The 14,410-nt window shown below is 40.8% G+C and overlaps 1 protein-coding gene across 1 annotated transcript in view; it reads right to left on the reverse strand.

Moving 5' to 3' along the window:
- The window catches only part of PCDH11X (protocadherin 11 X-linked), a 747,920-nt gene extending 739,454 nt beyond the window's left edge, over positions 1–8,466 (reverse strand). Inside the window, exon 1 of the mRNA XM_032228039.1 lies at positions 7,927–8,466. Coding sequence (XP_032083930.1) covers positions 7,927–8,466 — 540 coding nt within the window. The remainder of the gene's footprint in view (positions 1–7,926) is intronic.
- Positions 8,467–14,410: the final 5,944 nt, after the last annotated feature.

The raw sequence follows: 14,410 nt of genomic DNA on the forward strand, positions 1-14,410 counted from the left end.
ATTTTGGAAGGAACAAGGGAGTAGAAAGTAATGTTAGACTGAAATGATATTGATAAGTAGAGTGTCCTCAATCATTTGGGATTGAGTTAGTTGACCTTACAGGAATCTCAATTTGACCCCCTCAATTCCTGGCAACTACAATACAATGCAATACAATAGAATAGCAGAGTTGGAAGGGACCTTGGAGGTCTTCTAGCCCAACCCTCTGCCTAAGCAGGAAACCCTATACCGTTCCAGACAAGTGGCTATCCAATATCTTCCTAAAGACTTCCAGTGTTAGGGCATTCACAACTTCACGAGGCAAGCTGTTCCATTGATTAATTGTTCTAACTGTCAGGAAATTTCTCCTCAGTTCTAAGTTGCTTCTCTCCTTGATTAGTTTCCACCCATTGCTTCTTGTTCTACCCTCTGGTGCCTTGGAAAATAGTTCGTCTCCCTCTTCTTTGTGGCAACTCCTGATATATTGGAAGACTGCTATCATGTCTCCCCTAGTCCTTCTTCTATTAAACTAGACATACCCAGTTCCTGCAACCGTTCTTCATATGTTTTAGTCCCCTAATCATCTTTGTTGCTCTTCTCTGCATTCTTTCTAGAGTCTCCACATCTTTTCTACATCGTGGTGACCACGAAGTAGATATATAGCAGTAGACTTATATACCGCTTCATAGGCCTTTCAGGCCTCTCTAAGCGGTTTACAGAGAGTCAGCATATTGCCCCCAACAATCTGGGTCCTCATTTTACCCACCTCGGAAGGATGGAAGGCTGAGTCAACCCTGAGCCAGTGAGATTTGAACCGCTGAACTGCTGATCTAGCAGTAGCCTGCAGTGCTGCATTTAACCACTGCGCCACCTTGGCTCTTAGATGGGGGAATAGATGGGGAAGAAATGGAGGTAGTGACAGATTTTATTTCCCTGGGCTCCAAGATCATCGCAGATGAGGACTGCAGCCCAGAAATTAAAAGACGTTTGCTCCTGGGGAGAAAAGCTATGGCAAGTCTAGACAGCATACTAAAAAGCAGAAACATCACCCTGCCAACAAAAGTGTATATAGTCAAGGCTATGGTTTTCCCAGTTGCAATGTATGGCTGTGAAAGTTGAACCATAAGAAAGGCTGAGTGCCAAAGAATTGAGGCCTTTGAACGATAATGCTGGAGAAGACTCCAGCAAGTCCCTTGGACTGCAAGGTGAGCAAACTGGTCAGTCCTAGAGGAGATCAACCCTGACTGCTCTTTAGAAAGCCAGATCCTGAAGATGAAATTCAAATACTTTGGCCACTTAATGAGAAGGAAGAAGGACTCACTGGAGAAGAGCCTAATGCTGGGAACGATGGAGGACAAAAGAAGAAGGGGACAAAAGAGAATGAGGTGACTGGATGGAGTCACCAAAGCAGTCGGCGTGAGCTTAAATGGACTCCGGAGGATGGTAGAGGACAGGAAGGCCTGGAGGAATGTTGTCCATGGGGTCGCGGTGGGTCAGACATGACTTCACAACTAACAACAATAGCAACAACAGGAATCTGCTCACACAAGAAAGGCACTTCTCCTCTTTCACCCTCTTTTTAGAGTTCTTGTTGAATTTAACCCTCCCCCAAGAAGACCCTTTTGCACAGAGACCCCCCAAGCTTTTAGAGTAGTCTACCATATGGGGAGGAGGTGTCAGATCTGTGATCCCACTTTTAATAAAGCCCTAAAGATTTATTTAAGCCACCCTTTGAATGGGTGAGAATGTTTCACTTTAAGTGTTAGCTTATGGCAGAATTGGATTTTAATACTGTGCGGTGATATTTTTAACTGCAGCTCTTTTATCAATGTTTTATTAGGTTTCTATTGTGTGCGTTTCCAGCACTGTATTAATGTATGATTATTATCATTATACGCTGGCGCATAGGAAGTTTGTTGCTGTAAGCTGCCTTAGGAAAACATTATTTATAAATTTTTAAAATAAACTAATGAGCAGGAAAGAGAAAAGGTTTAACAAAGGGAAAAAAGAGAAACATCAACCTATTTGCCAAATCCAAATCCAATGTTTACGATCTGTGTCCCAACTCTCGCCATTAATACAGCATTATTCAATCAGCAATTTGAAGGTTGGTTTTGGGGAAATGGTGGCCTTTATTTATTGATCCCTGGCCTTTGATATATTGCCATTATATACACAATTACTTCTACCAATTACAATTATTTGTTGTTATCTCAACTAGTTAAACACATGCATTTACGTTAGTAGGTAGAATGGTGGGATGGCCTTGAGGTGCAGCTCTCACCTCACAATCAGGAGCCTGTGATTTCAATTCTAGGTAGAGGCAAATATTTCTCTTTCTGAGCCCAATGAGAATATATCTGCTGCATAAAACTCCGCAATGGTGATAGGGAGGGCATCCGGCCTCTACTAGCTCCATTCAGTTGCCCAGTCTCCATGGGAGTCGTTAAAAGATTATGATGATTTAAGCCAGTCGGTCCATCACAGAGTAATTAATTCCATGCATTTTAGTCATTCAAAAGAGAAGAGATTGACTCATCTGTCAAATGTTTATTTTATGATGCGGCTTCTCTCCCTTTTTAATAATGACTATATTTCAACATTTACGTTGTGACATGTGGACCATAAACTGTTATGCAGTTCTTGAGTGTTAAAACAGAAATATATTTTTAGTAGATTTCTGCCTATCCTTTACTACAGCCACTCCCTACAGCTCAATTAAAAGTATTTAGAATCTGACTTTGACTTAATATATTCCCATTTTTCAAGGACATCTACTTTGTTTTTTAAAAAAATGTTCCCATCATGGCCACAAACTGATCAATGCACTTCATCCGTGTCTCCATGAAACTGGTCCAAGTGATGTCTTCAGTTTCTTGTTACATCCGCATTTACTGCTATAGAAGCGTACCATCTCAACAGCTTGGTCCATGGCCATCAATGACAAACACCTTAAGTTTATTAAAAGCAAGGAAATAAAACCTGGCTGGAATGCTTGTGGGGGGGTATGTGTCTAAGGATAGACTTGGCGGCAACTTAACTCATTGATTATGTTAATGAGTTGAAAAGTTCACTCTTAAATCAAGTCCGCTGCAACATGAATCTAAATGGGCTGGAGGAGAGCTACAGTTTATGACAATATCACTGATGTAAGCAGTCTCGCCGGTAGAGAACAGAGACACCGGTGGATCCCAGTGGATCTTGGGCTACACAGTTCATGGTGATGAAATTAAATCCTGATATGTAAATTTGAAAGTTCCTACTTTGACACACATCTGCTGCCATTTCAATCAGGGATTAACCTAAAGAAAGATGAGATATAACATCTAGCACCTAGCACCTAGCACCTAGCACCTAGCACCTAGCACCTAGCACCTAGAATAGTATAGTATAGCCTTTATTGTCATTGTATGTGCATTGTAAGGTTTATTTGTCTTTCAATGATTCTGTCCAAAATAACTTGTTCTCTCATAAGAGAGAAACATCAGCAGGAAGAACTAATCAAATGGAGCAAAAAATAAATAAATCCCTAAATGGAGAAACCAATCTTCTCAGGAAAATAAATGCACTAATAAGGATTGAGTAGTCTCAACAAATTGTCCACCCAGCCTGGCTCTATGCCATCCCATTTAGGCACTTTTTTAAAGCCAAAGTGCATGAAGAGATGGCTGAGCGGATGCTCAAATGTGTGCACTCACATTTGTGAACCAACAGGGACAGCATACTGAAAAGCCAAGACATCACCATGCCAACAAAAGTGCATCTAATCAAGGCTATGGTTCCCCCAGTTGCAATGGATGGCTGTGAAGGTTGGACCATAAGGAAGGCTGAGTGCCAAAGAATGGAGGCCTTTGAACTATGGTGCTGAAGAAGACTCCTGCAAGTCCCTTGGACTGCAAGGCGATCAAACTGGTCAGTCCTAGAGGAAATCAACCCTGACTGCTCTTTAGAAGGCCAGATCCTGAAGATGAAACTCAAATACTTTGGCCACATAATGAGAAGGAAGGACTCACTGGAGAAGAGCCCAATGCTGGGAATGATTGAGGGCAGAAGAAGGGGATGACAGCGAATGAGGTGGCTGGATGGAGTCACCGAAGCAGTCAGCATGAGCTTAAATGGATTTCAAAGGTTAGTAGAGGACAGGAAGGCCTGGAGGAACATTGTCCATGGGGTTGCGATGGGTTGGACATGACTTCACAACTAACAACAACAAAGGGAAGGGAAGGGAATACCACCTCTGCTGATATTCGTGCTAGTGTAGGTGTTGAATCAGGTCTCAGTTCTACAGGAAAACAATAGTGTGCTCCATATTCAAAGAGGAGTTAATATATATTAAAGTTAATATATAGTGTGCATGGAATCCATAATGAGAAGCATTCATAATTTTTATTCCAAATTTACTACCATTCAAGAAATGCTGCCTGAAGCAATCTCTCACTTTTGAGGTACAGTACAGTCCACTCTATACAACTTGAGCAGAACTGGTATTCTTGGCCAAAACAAATTTAATGAACTTTTTTTTTAAAAAAAAAAATCCATTATCCCTCTATATTTGCTGGCAAATATTTCTTGGCAAAGCCATTTATTTATATGCCATTTATTTTCTTCTGCTGGATAAAAATCTGATCCCTTTTTTGCTCTTCCATTTACTTTTACTTTCCTTTTAAAAGCTATCTAATAACTCAGCTGTTTCAAACCCTCATTAATATCTTCTCATTTATTAAATGGTTCCCTTTCCTCCCTAGAAGCATTTTGCAGCTGAGTTATAAAAGCACTTTCTTCTTTCCCTTCGAGCAAAAGGCAACTAAGTCTAATTTTTTTTTTATTATTTTAAAAAAGAAGACGAATCCTGCTGTTTTCACTTCTTGTTCCATCTCTTCGATTGAATTGAATCTTTACCCTATGATGCTTAAACATGCATCACTTTGAACAATTTATAAATATTCAGGTGTTGTTGTTTTTTTAAAAAAAATCTCCAAACCAAATGAGTAAAACTCCATGCAATTTTCTTGCAATTTTCATTAATCTCCCCTCATTTTTCACCAAGGTGAAACTGGATAGTGTTCAACCACAGACAACAGGTCCACTATTATTATTTTGGTTTTCATAGACTCTGAAGCTAAGATCTCTCTCTCTCTCTCTCTCTCTCTCTCTCTCTCTCTCTCTCTCTCTCTCTCTCTCCCTCCCTCCCTCCCTCCCTCTCTCTCTCTCTCCTTATCTATCTATCTATCTATCTATCTATCTATCTATCTATCTATCTATCTATCTATCTATCTATCTATCTCTGTCTGTCTATCTATCTATCTATCATCTTTCTGTCTGTCTGTCTGTCTGTCTGTCTGTCTGTCTGTCTGTCTCTATCTATCTATCTCTAATCTATCTATCTATTTCTCTCTCTCTATATATATATATCTATCTAACTATCTATCTATCTATCTATCTATCTATCTATCTATCTATCTATCTATCTATCTATCTATCTATCTACTCACTCTCTCTCTCTCTCTCTCTCTCTCTCTCTCTCTCTCTCTCTCTCTCTCTCTCTGTCTCTCTCTCTCTCTCTCTCTCTCTCTGTCTCTAGCTCTAGCTCTATCTATCTATGAGCAAAATACCACTCACTCATCACAAAATCTCCAGAACTTCATTAAGGCTGAATTACTATTACTATTGGTCTTCTCATCATTCCTATCACCCATTTCCTCCCACTTATGACTGGGTGACTGTAACTTTGTTGCTTGTATCCTTAGGATTAATGTTGATATTGATTGTTTCCTGATTGTTTATTTGTGCCCTATGACTATCATTACATGTTGTACCTTATGATTCTTGACGAATGTATCTTGTCTTTTTATGTACACTGAGAGCATAAGCACCAAAGACACATTCCTTGTGTGTCCAATCGCACTTGGCCAATAAAGAATTCTATTCTATTCTATTCTATTCTATTCTATTCTATTCTATTTCACTCCACTCCACTCCACTGCTCTCCTCTATTCTATTCTATTCTATTCTATTCTATTCTATTCTATTCTATTCTATTCTATTCTATTCTATTCTATTCTACTCTACTCTACTCTACTCTACTTCACTCCACTCCACTGCTCTATTCTATTCTTTTTCTATTCTATTCTATTCTATTGGGTCTTTTAATAGAAAAGGCATAGTTAGAGTTGCTTTTACAAGAGTAACTTTTTCTTTCCCTTTTCTGTTAATCTACCCAAGCATTACCAAAGCGTGCTGACTGAGTCAGTCAGTTAGAAAGCTTCATCTTTGCTTCCCTGAGAAAGTTAATTTGCTTCACCGCATATCTAATTCCATGGAGTTCCCTTGTTGGTTTTCAAACGCTTCACAGCGAGAGCTGCTGGTCACGTTGACTAAGTATCATCCCTACATCCAGTTTCCTCCCTGGCAATTAATCATAATTTTAAAAAGACTTCAAGTTTCGGGGGGTGGGGGAGGAGGAAGAAAAAAGACATCTAAGCACAGCCATCTCTCAAGGAGCTGGCCATTTAGCATTCACTGAGGAGTACCAAAATGGGAGAAGGCGTGAAAATTGGTTGAATGTGGAAGAGATTGAAAAGAATGAAGGGGCTGAGTGGAGAAGAACAATCAAGGCAGGAAGGAGGTCCATTGGCAGCTAATCCCATCAACCAGCAGCTCAGCCCAGGTGGCTAGAAACCTGCTACGAAACATTTTCACATCCTTCAAAGAAACTCCACCTGAATGAACCCTTTATAAATGAGCCTGGCAAATTTCTCACATTGCTTTTTTTCTTCTTTTTCTTTTACCCCAAACTAGCATTAAAAAGTTCCTTATTGAAATCCGCACAGATCTTCTTTCTTTGAACTAGAGTAGCTGTGCGATACTTGAAAGGTAATTTTCCTTACTTCTTGGGATAGCAAGACTGCATAAGTTGCCGTATCCTGTAATCCATCTCAATTGGGATTCCAAGGACAGGCGGATGATGTTTTTCCTTCTGTCTTACGTTTTATTTGTTAAGTCTTTTTTTTCTCCCACGGTGCAACTCTCTGACCCAACAGATGGCCCACACCAAGGGGCTAAATGCAAAACGGAGAATCGATTCTGATAACGGATAACGTGCACTCAGATGGGAAGGAAGAAGTGCACACCCAATCGTTTTCGTAAACACTTTTGGTGCAGCCCACAAGCTGTAACGCCCTTCCCCATTCCACCATTTTTAATTGTGTGTCTTTCAGTCAGATAGAAGAGCAGAGAGTGGCTTTTTCCAAAAGGCAGACGGACTTTTTTTGCTTTTCCTTGAAGGCATTTCGCTTCTCATCCGAGGAAGCTTCTTCAGTTCTGACTGAAGGGTGGAGAACCAAAGAAGCTTCTTGGTGGAGAAGCGAAACATCTTCAAAGGAAAACAAACAAACAAACAATGTCTAGTTGCCTTTTGGAAAGAGCACTTTTGAGACAACAATGACCTGGATGACTGAGAATCTACATAGACATTTAGCAGCTAGTAATTGAAAAAGAGAAATGCTTAGAAAACAGATGATTATCCGAGAACAAATTTCATTGTCTTCTTCAGGTAAAAGGAAAAGGATGAGGAAGAGGAAGAGGAAGAAGAAGCAGAAGAAGCAGAAGAAGAAGAGGAAGAGGAAGGGGAAGAGGAGGAGGAAGAGGAGGAGGGGAGCAGGAGAAGAAGAAGAAAAAAAGAGGAAGAGGAAGAAGAGGAAGAAGAGGAATAAGGAGAAGGAGAGGAAGAGGAAGAAGAAGAAGAGGAGGAAGAGGGGAGGAGGAGGAGAAGGAGAAGAAAAAGAGGAAGAAGAAGAGGAAGAGGAAGAGGAGGAGGAAGAAGAAGAAGAAGAAGAAGAAGAAGAAGAAGAAGAAGAAAGAAGAAGAAGCATGGGAGAAAAGCAAGAAAAAAAGATGAATGGGAGAGGGGGACTGAGCATTCTTTATAGCCAAAGGACTAACATTCACCTTAAGAAGTTCATAATGTTGAATGCCATTCACTCCAATATCAGGATCGACAGCGGAGGGGACGGAATAGCGGGAATTGATCGCGGTGTTCTCAGGGATGGAGATATTGATGACCGTGGATGGGAAAAGTGGAGCGTTGTCATTTATATCCTCAATCAGGAATCGGATCTTGACCAGCCTGAAGACCTCATCAGGAAGAACTGCGACTTCCACCTCATAAAAACAACGGTTCTCACTAAAAATGCCAGAGCAAAGCTTTTCCCGGTCGATGCGGTTGGCCGTGGTGAATATTTCTCCGGTGTTCTCCTCCACACGGACAAGGGGGACATCGCCGGTCTTGTACACAAGCTTGAATTGAAGCGGGGACGAAAGGGGCACATCGGGGTCAAGGGTCAGGTTGAGATCCTTCAGCAAATTGCCAATGAGGACATTTTCCGGTAACTCCTCCCTCACGGTGTAATTTTTCTCCTGGGCCCCCGACTGAAATACAACGCAGACCAGTAAGACTGCCAATAGGTAAGTTCCAGAAAGCAAGTCCATCTCCAGAACAGCTAAGGTGTTGTCCAGCTGAACACCAAGCAGAGCTAGAAAATAAAAGAGACAGAAGGAAAAGAAAAGGTTTTATTAAAAATGCAAGGGGAGAGAGCGCTAATCTCATTTTTTTCTCTCCATCATTTTTTTTTCTCCACCAGGGGTTGACAGAAAGACGAGGGAGTCAAGCTATTCCTGAAAGCACCTGGGAGCAGGAAGGAACAATGGACGGGAACTAATCAAGGAGAAAAGCAACCTATAACTAAGGAGAAATGTCCTGACAGTTAGAACAATTAATCAGTGGAACAGAAATTGCCTCTGGAAGTTGTGAATGCTCCAACACAGGAAGTCTTTAGGAAGATGTTGGATAGCCATTTGTCTGGAACGGTATAGGGTTTCCTGCTTAGGCAGGGGGTTGGACTAGAAGACCTCCAAGGTCCCCTTCCAACTATTCTAATTCTAATTCTATTCCATTCCTTGCAGAAAAGAAAAGAAAATATATTCAACAACAGCTAGGAAAAAAATGAAACCATTCACAACTCTAAGAAACATAACCTTTAGGATTGCACAGCATATAAAGATTCAAAAACACATATCCAGTTAAATCCTGTATCTAGTTAATTCTGTTCACTCATTCCCCCCCCCCCCACCCAGCAACCACCTTTATCTGGAAGCCAACCCCAGTTCACTGCCATGGTGGCGGGGAAATATACCAGAGGTGGTATTCAGCAGGTTCTGACCAGTTCTGGAGAACCAGTAGCGAAAATTTTGAGTAGTTCCGAGAACCGGTAAATACCATCTCTGGCTGGCCGCGCCCCTATCTATTCTCTGCCTCCCGAGTCCTAGCTGATCAGGAAAAAAATGGGGATTTTACAGTATCCTTCCCCTGGAGTCAGGAGGGAATGTGAATATTTTCAGGAAGTTGTCAGGATTCAAGCACAGATATTTTTTTTTAATTCAGGAAAATGACAAAGCAATTGCTCCCCCGTTTTAATTTCCATCCAACTTGTAGGAGAGGAGTGGTGCCCGATGGGTCTTAAAAGAACAGATAGCCCTGTCTTGTTTTCTCACATGAAAAAACACAGGCTGGCAAGGCAGAGTGAATCAGAGTGAGGCCCATTTGCCAGAATTTAGCCTGGAGTGGATGAAATGCAGCTGAAAGTAATAAATGGAGCTTCCAAAAGTTGAAATAAATAGTAAGTGGTTTTTTTTTATAAACATGTGAAGAATTGATTGATCTACTGTACCATCGCGGTACTTTAGAGAAGAGATCATAGCTGATTGTAGGCTTGTAGCAAGTTATCCATGCCATACATTGACCTTGCTCATGGCTTCCCAACTTAACCTACCCATAATTTCTAAAATCCATAATTCTTAGGATCACATATGTGTTTTCACGAAAATAAGATTCTTTTGACCCCTGAAATAAGCTCTTGGCCTTATTTTTGAAGAGGTCTTATTATTTTTGAGGTGCGGGAGCTGGCGAGCATGGTCACCTCATGGCTGCTGCTCTGTTGCAATATTGTTGGGGGAGGGCTTATTGAGCACATGCGCTCCAAAGTCTGATTGGGCTTATTATCCGGGGAGGTCTTATTTTCAGGGAAACATTTTTTTTTTTTGCAGGATCCAGTTTGGGTTAGATAGCAGACCAGATGTTTAGTCTTCCAAGCTTTTGGATTCGTGCTGGAGACCATCTTCACAGAATGGTCTCTCTACCACATACTCTGCTGGAGAGAAGTTCCCTGAAGATGGGCTCCAGCATGAGTCCAAAACTCAGAAGACTGAACCTTCGGTCCTAGTGACGGGCCCAGATGGGATTCTGCAACATTATTCTGAGGCACGTATATTCGCCTTGATCCTTTTTCTTCTTCTTCCATGTCTCAATTAAACTTTAAACTGCCAGAATGAAGCTACCTTCTTGGTTTCACCATTGATCAAAAATAAGTCATTGGTACATGTTTCTGGCACTAGCCAACATATTAGCAGATGGGCCAGGCTCTGTGTTTCTCCACATTGTTGTTGTTACCCACTAAGAGCTTCCACTCAAACATATTGGTTTTACACTTAGGCTCTCTAACTCTCAACCTATTCAGGATCCTCCAAGTAGTGTAAGGGAGGTCAGATCCTTCAACCATAGGATCACATACCATACATTAAGGATTACTGTGGGATACCACAGACAGCTGTCCAAGCATTCAAATAGCCAACACACTATATATCCCAGTTCAAATCCCAGTAAGGGTATGGCTAGCTGATGAGAGCTAAATATATATATAAGTCACAACCCCCGGTATGCCCAAATATGGGAGGAAGATCACTACTTCCATTCTCTGTCCTTCGGCTCGTCACAAGAGACCATCCCGGCAGAAACCCAATATTTTTACTGTTGCCTTTTTGTTACATTTGTTGTATTTGTGCTGATAAATAAATAAAGGGAGACTAGTATAGATCTATTTCAAGCTATTTAGCTCTCATCAGCTAGCCATACCCTTACTGGGATTTGAACCTGGGCTATATTACATATTAGGCAGACGTCTTAGCCATTAGATTTAGATTAGATTTAGATTTATTTAGATTTATTGAACATTTATAGGCCGCCCTTTTCCCTGGGGGGACTCAGGGCGGCTTACAACAATGGGGGAAGGGAGTGCAAGACAAGACATAAAAGAAAAACGTGAGTAAAAAAATTAACCATAAAACACAACATTCACTCAACATTCGGGCGGGGTGAGAGTAAATCTTATCCCCAGGCCTGACGGGATAGCCAGATCTTGAGGGCTGTGCGGAAGGCCTGGACTGTGGTGAGGGTACGGATCTCCACGGGGAGGTTGTTCCATAGCGTCGGAGCTGCAACTGAGAAGGCTCTCCTCCGTGTAGTCGCCAGTCGGCACTGACCACAGGCTCTGATCCGTTATCAGCCAAGCCAGGGTGAAAGGTATCTATTAGATTTTACAACCCCCGGTATGCCCAAATATGGGAGGAAGATCCTCTGTCCTTCGGCTCGTCACAAGAGACCATCCAGGCAGATCTAGATCTATACTAGTCTCCCTTTATTTATTTATCAGCATATATATATATATATATATATATATATATATATATATATATATATATATATATATATACATACATACATACATACATACATACATACATACATACATATATATATATATATATATGTTAAATGAGAGCATTCATTTAAAAAAAAACTTTCAGAAATATAGGATAAAATAGCAATAGCACTTTGACTTATATACCGCTTCTCAGTTGCTTTACAGCCCTCTCTAAGCAGTTTACAGAGTCAGCCTATCACCCCCCAACAATGGTATGGATGGATAGGGGAGGGAGGGAGGGAGGTAGCTATAGCATGAAATATACTATTTCACAGTGCTTTCCAGCCCTCTCTAAGTGGTTTACAGAGTCAGCATATTGCGCCCATTTTTCTGGCTCCCCATTTTACCAATCACGGAAGGATGGAAGGATGAGTCAACCTTGAGCCGGTTAGGATTGAACTCCTGACTGTGGGCAGAGTTAGCCTGCAATACTGCATTCTAACCACTGCACCCAACTCATCCCCGAAAATATTTTTCATCTCTGCTGTTTGGTTTTGTTTTCCTCTTAACACTTCCTCTGATTCACTAGTGCTTTTAAAGCATCAAGCAAGACAACCATGTATCACATATAAAGCTTATGTCACGTGTGCGTTACGATTGGCGTATTCTAGATTAGATTTAATATATGTAAAAGCATTACTTAAATTGTCTAATCAGGAATCAGCCAGTGTGGCCCTTGGTAGGATAGGACTGGTGTATAACCATGGCGAGGTTAGATACATTCATAGCTGCAAAGCACTTTTCCAGATTAATGACTGAAGGAGATTTATGTTTACATGGGGATACAATAAATATATACTTCCTCTGAGCCAAATGGCAAGATAGAATTAAATACCATACAGTCTCTTTCTCTTCCCCTCCTCTTTGAATATTGTTCTGTGTTCATAAAGCATTAATTTTCCTCTTTTTTTCTTTTAAAATTGGATTGCATTGTAGCTAGCCAAACAATAAAAGAAAACAAGCATTAAACAATCAGGGAATGAAGGCTTACAAGAGATGGCTCGGGTTTGCTCTTATTGAAATAAATGGCTAATTGCCATCCGAGCATTGGGATTAGAGAACTCAGTACAGTCTCTTTCCTTCTGTATATTTTTTTTCCTGCATTCAATCCACTTGTGATTCTATAAAGACACAATAAAAGTCTACACACAACAAAAATAATTTTTATCAAGTGTAAGACCGTTTCCCCCTCCCCCCGCCATATCTGTATAATTTTCCTTTAGGAAAAAAACTAGTAAGGTAAAGATAAAGGTTCCCCTCGCACATATATGCTAGTTGTTCCTGACTCTAGGGGGCAGCACTCAAAGCCGAAGAGCCAGCACTGTCCGAAGACGTCTCCGTGGTCATGTGGCCAGCATGACTAAATGCCAGAGGCGCACAGAACGCTCTTACCTTCCCACCAAAGGTGGTCCCTATTTTTTTCTACTTGCATTTTTTACGTGCTTTCGAACTGCTAGGTTGGCAGAAGCTGGGACAAGTAACGGGAGCTCACTCCATTATGTGGCACTAGGGATTCGAACCGGTGAACTGCTGACCTTCTGATCGAAAAGCTCAGTGTCTTAGCCACTGAGCCGCCGTGTCCCATTAAAAAAAAAAAAAAAAAACTGGTACATGTCTTTAAATGAGGGTTTTTTCTGCTCACTTTTCCTGGTTTATCGTTTGTGCATATGTATATGTTTTTGTGTGTTTTTTAATTAATACACACACACTGCACACACACATATACGTGTTATTTGCTGGCCAAGTTACTCTTTGATCCAGGCCATTGATGTTTGTGCTTCTAATCTTGAACCTATTGTTAAATCACTACAAATACAACCTTCCACAATCCATGTTGATCTTAAAGCAAGAGACATTTCTGACCCACATCTCCTGTGTATATATATACTGAACAGGGAACAATCTTTTATTATAGTGCTTTTTGGCTTTCAGGATGGGCTAGACAATGTCTATAAATAGTCTCTAACAGCCGAGCTTTGAAAGTGGATGCAATTTGGAGCTGGAGAATTTGCTCCTTGCCTCCCAGGCCCAATAACTGAAGGTGGATGGATGGATGGATGGATGGATGGATGGATACACAGACAGACGGATATATAGATACAGATGATAGATAGATAGATAGATAGATAGATAGATAGATAGATAGATAGATAGATAGATAGGTAGGTAGGTAGGTAGGTAGGTAGGTAGGTAGGTAGGTAGGTAGGTAGGTAGATAGATAGATAGATAGATAGATAGATAGATAGATAGATAGATAGATAGATAGATAGATAGATAGATAGATAGATAGATGATAGGTAGGTAGGTAGGTAGGTAGGTAGGTAGGTAGGTAGGTAGGTAGGTAGATGGATGGATGGATGGATGGATGGATGGATGGATGGATGGATGGATGGATGGATGGACAGAAAGACAGATAGACAGATAGACAGATAATAGATAAACAGATAGTTAGACATGTAGTTAGACAGGCAGACAGACAGACAGATAGTAGGGGATGGATGGATGGATGGACAGATAATTAGACAGGCAGAGATAGAGATAGATAGATAGATAGATAGATAGATAGATAGATAGATAGATAGATAGATAGATAGATAGATAGATGATAGGCAAACAGATAGCAAAAAAATGTGCTGATCATGCTGAAAAGTAAAATTAACACATGATTGAGATTAATTGTAGAATATCCTTTCTCCCTAAAACCTCACCACCATTTCAGGATTAGTCCAAATTTGACCTCCAGGCACCAACCCCGTGTGCTTATGGGTGCTTCCATATAAAGCAATTTCATATTTGTCATTAGAGCTCACTGTAGAAAATGGGCACTTAGTTCCCCA

This window comes from Thamnophis elegans, chromosome 12 (genome assembly GCF_009769535.1).
Source record: "Thamnophis elegans isolate rThaEle1 chromosome 12, rThaEle1.pri, whole genome shotgun sequence".
Lineage (NCBI taxonomy): Eukaryota > Metazoa > Chordata > Lepidosauria > Squamata > Colubridae > Thamnophis > Thamnophis elegans.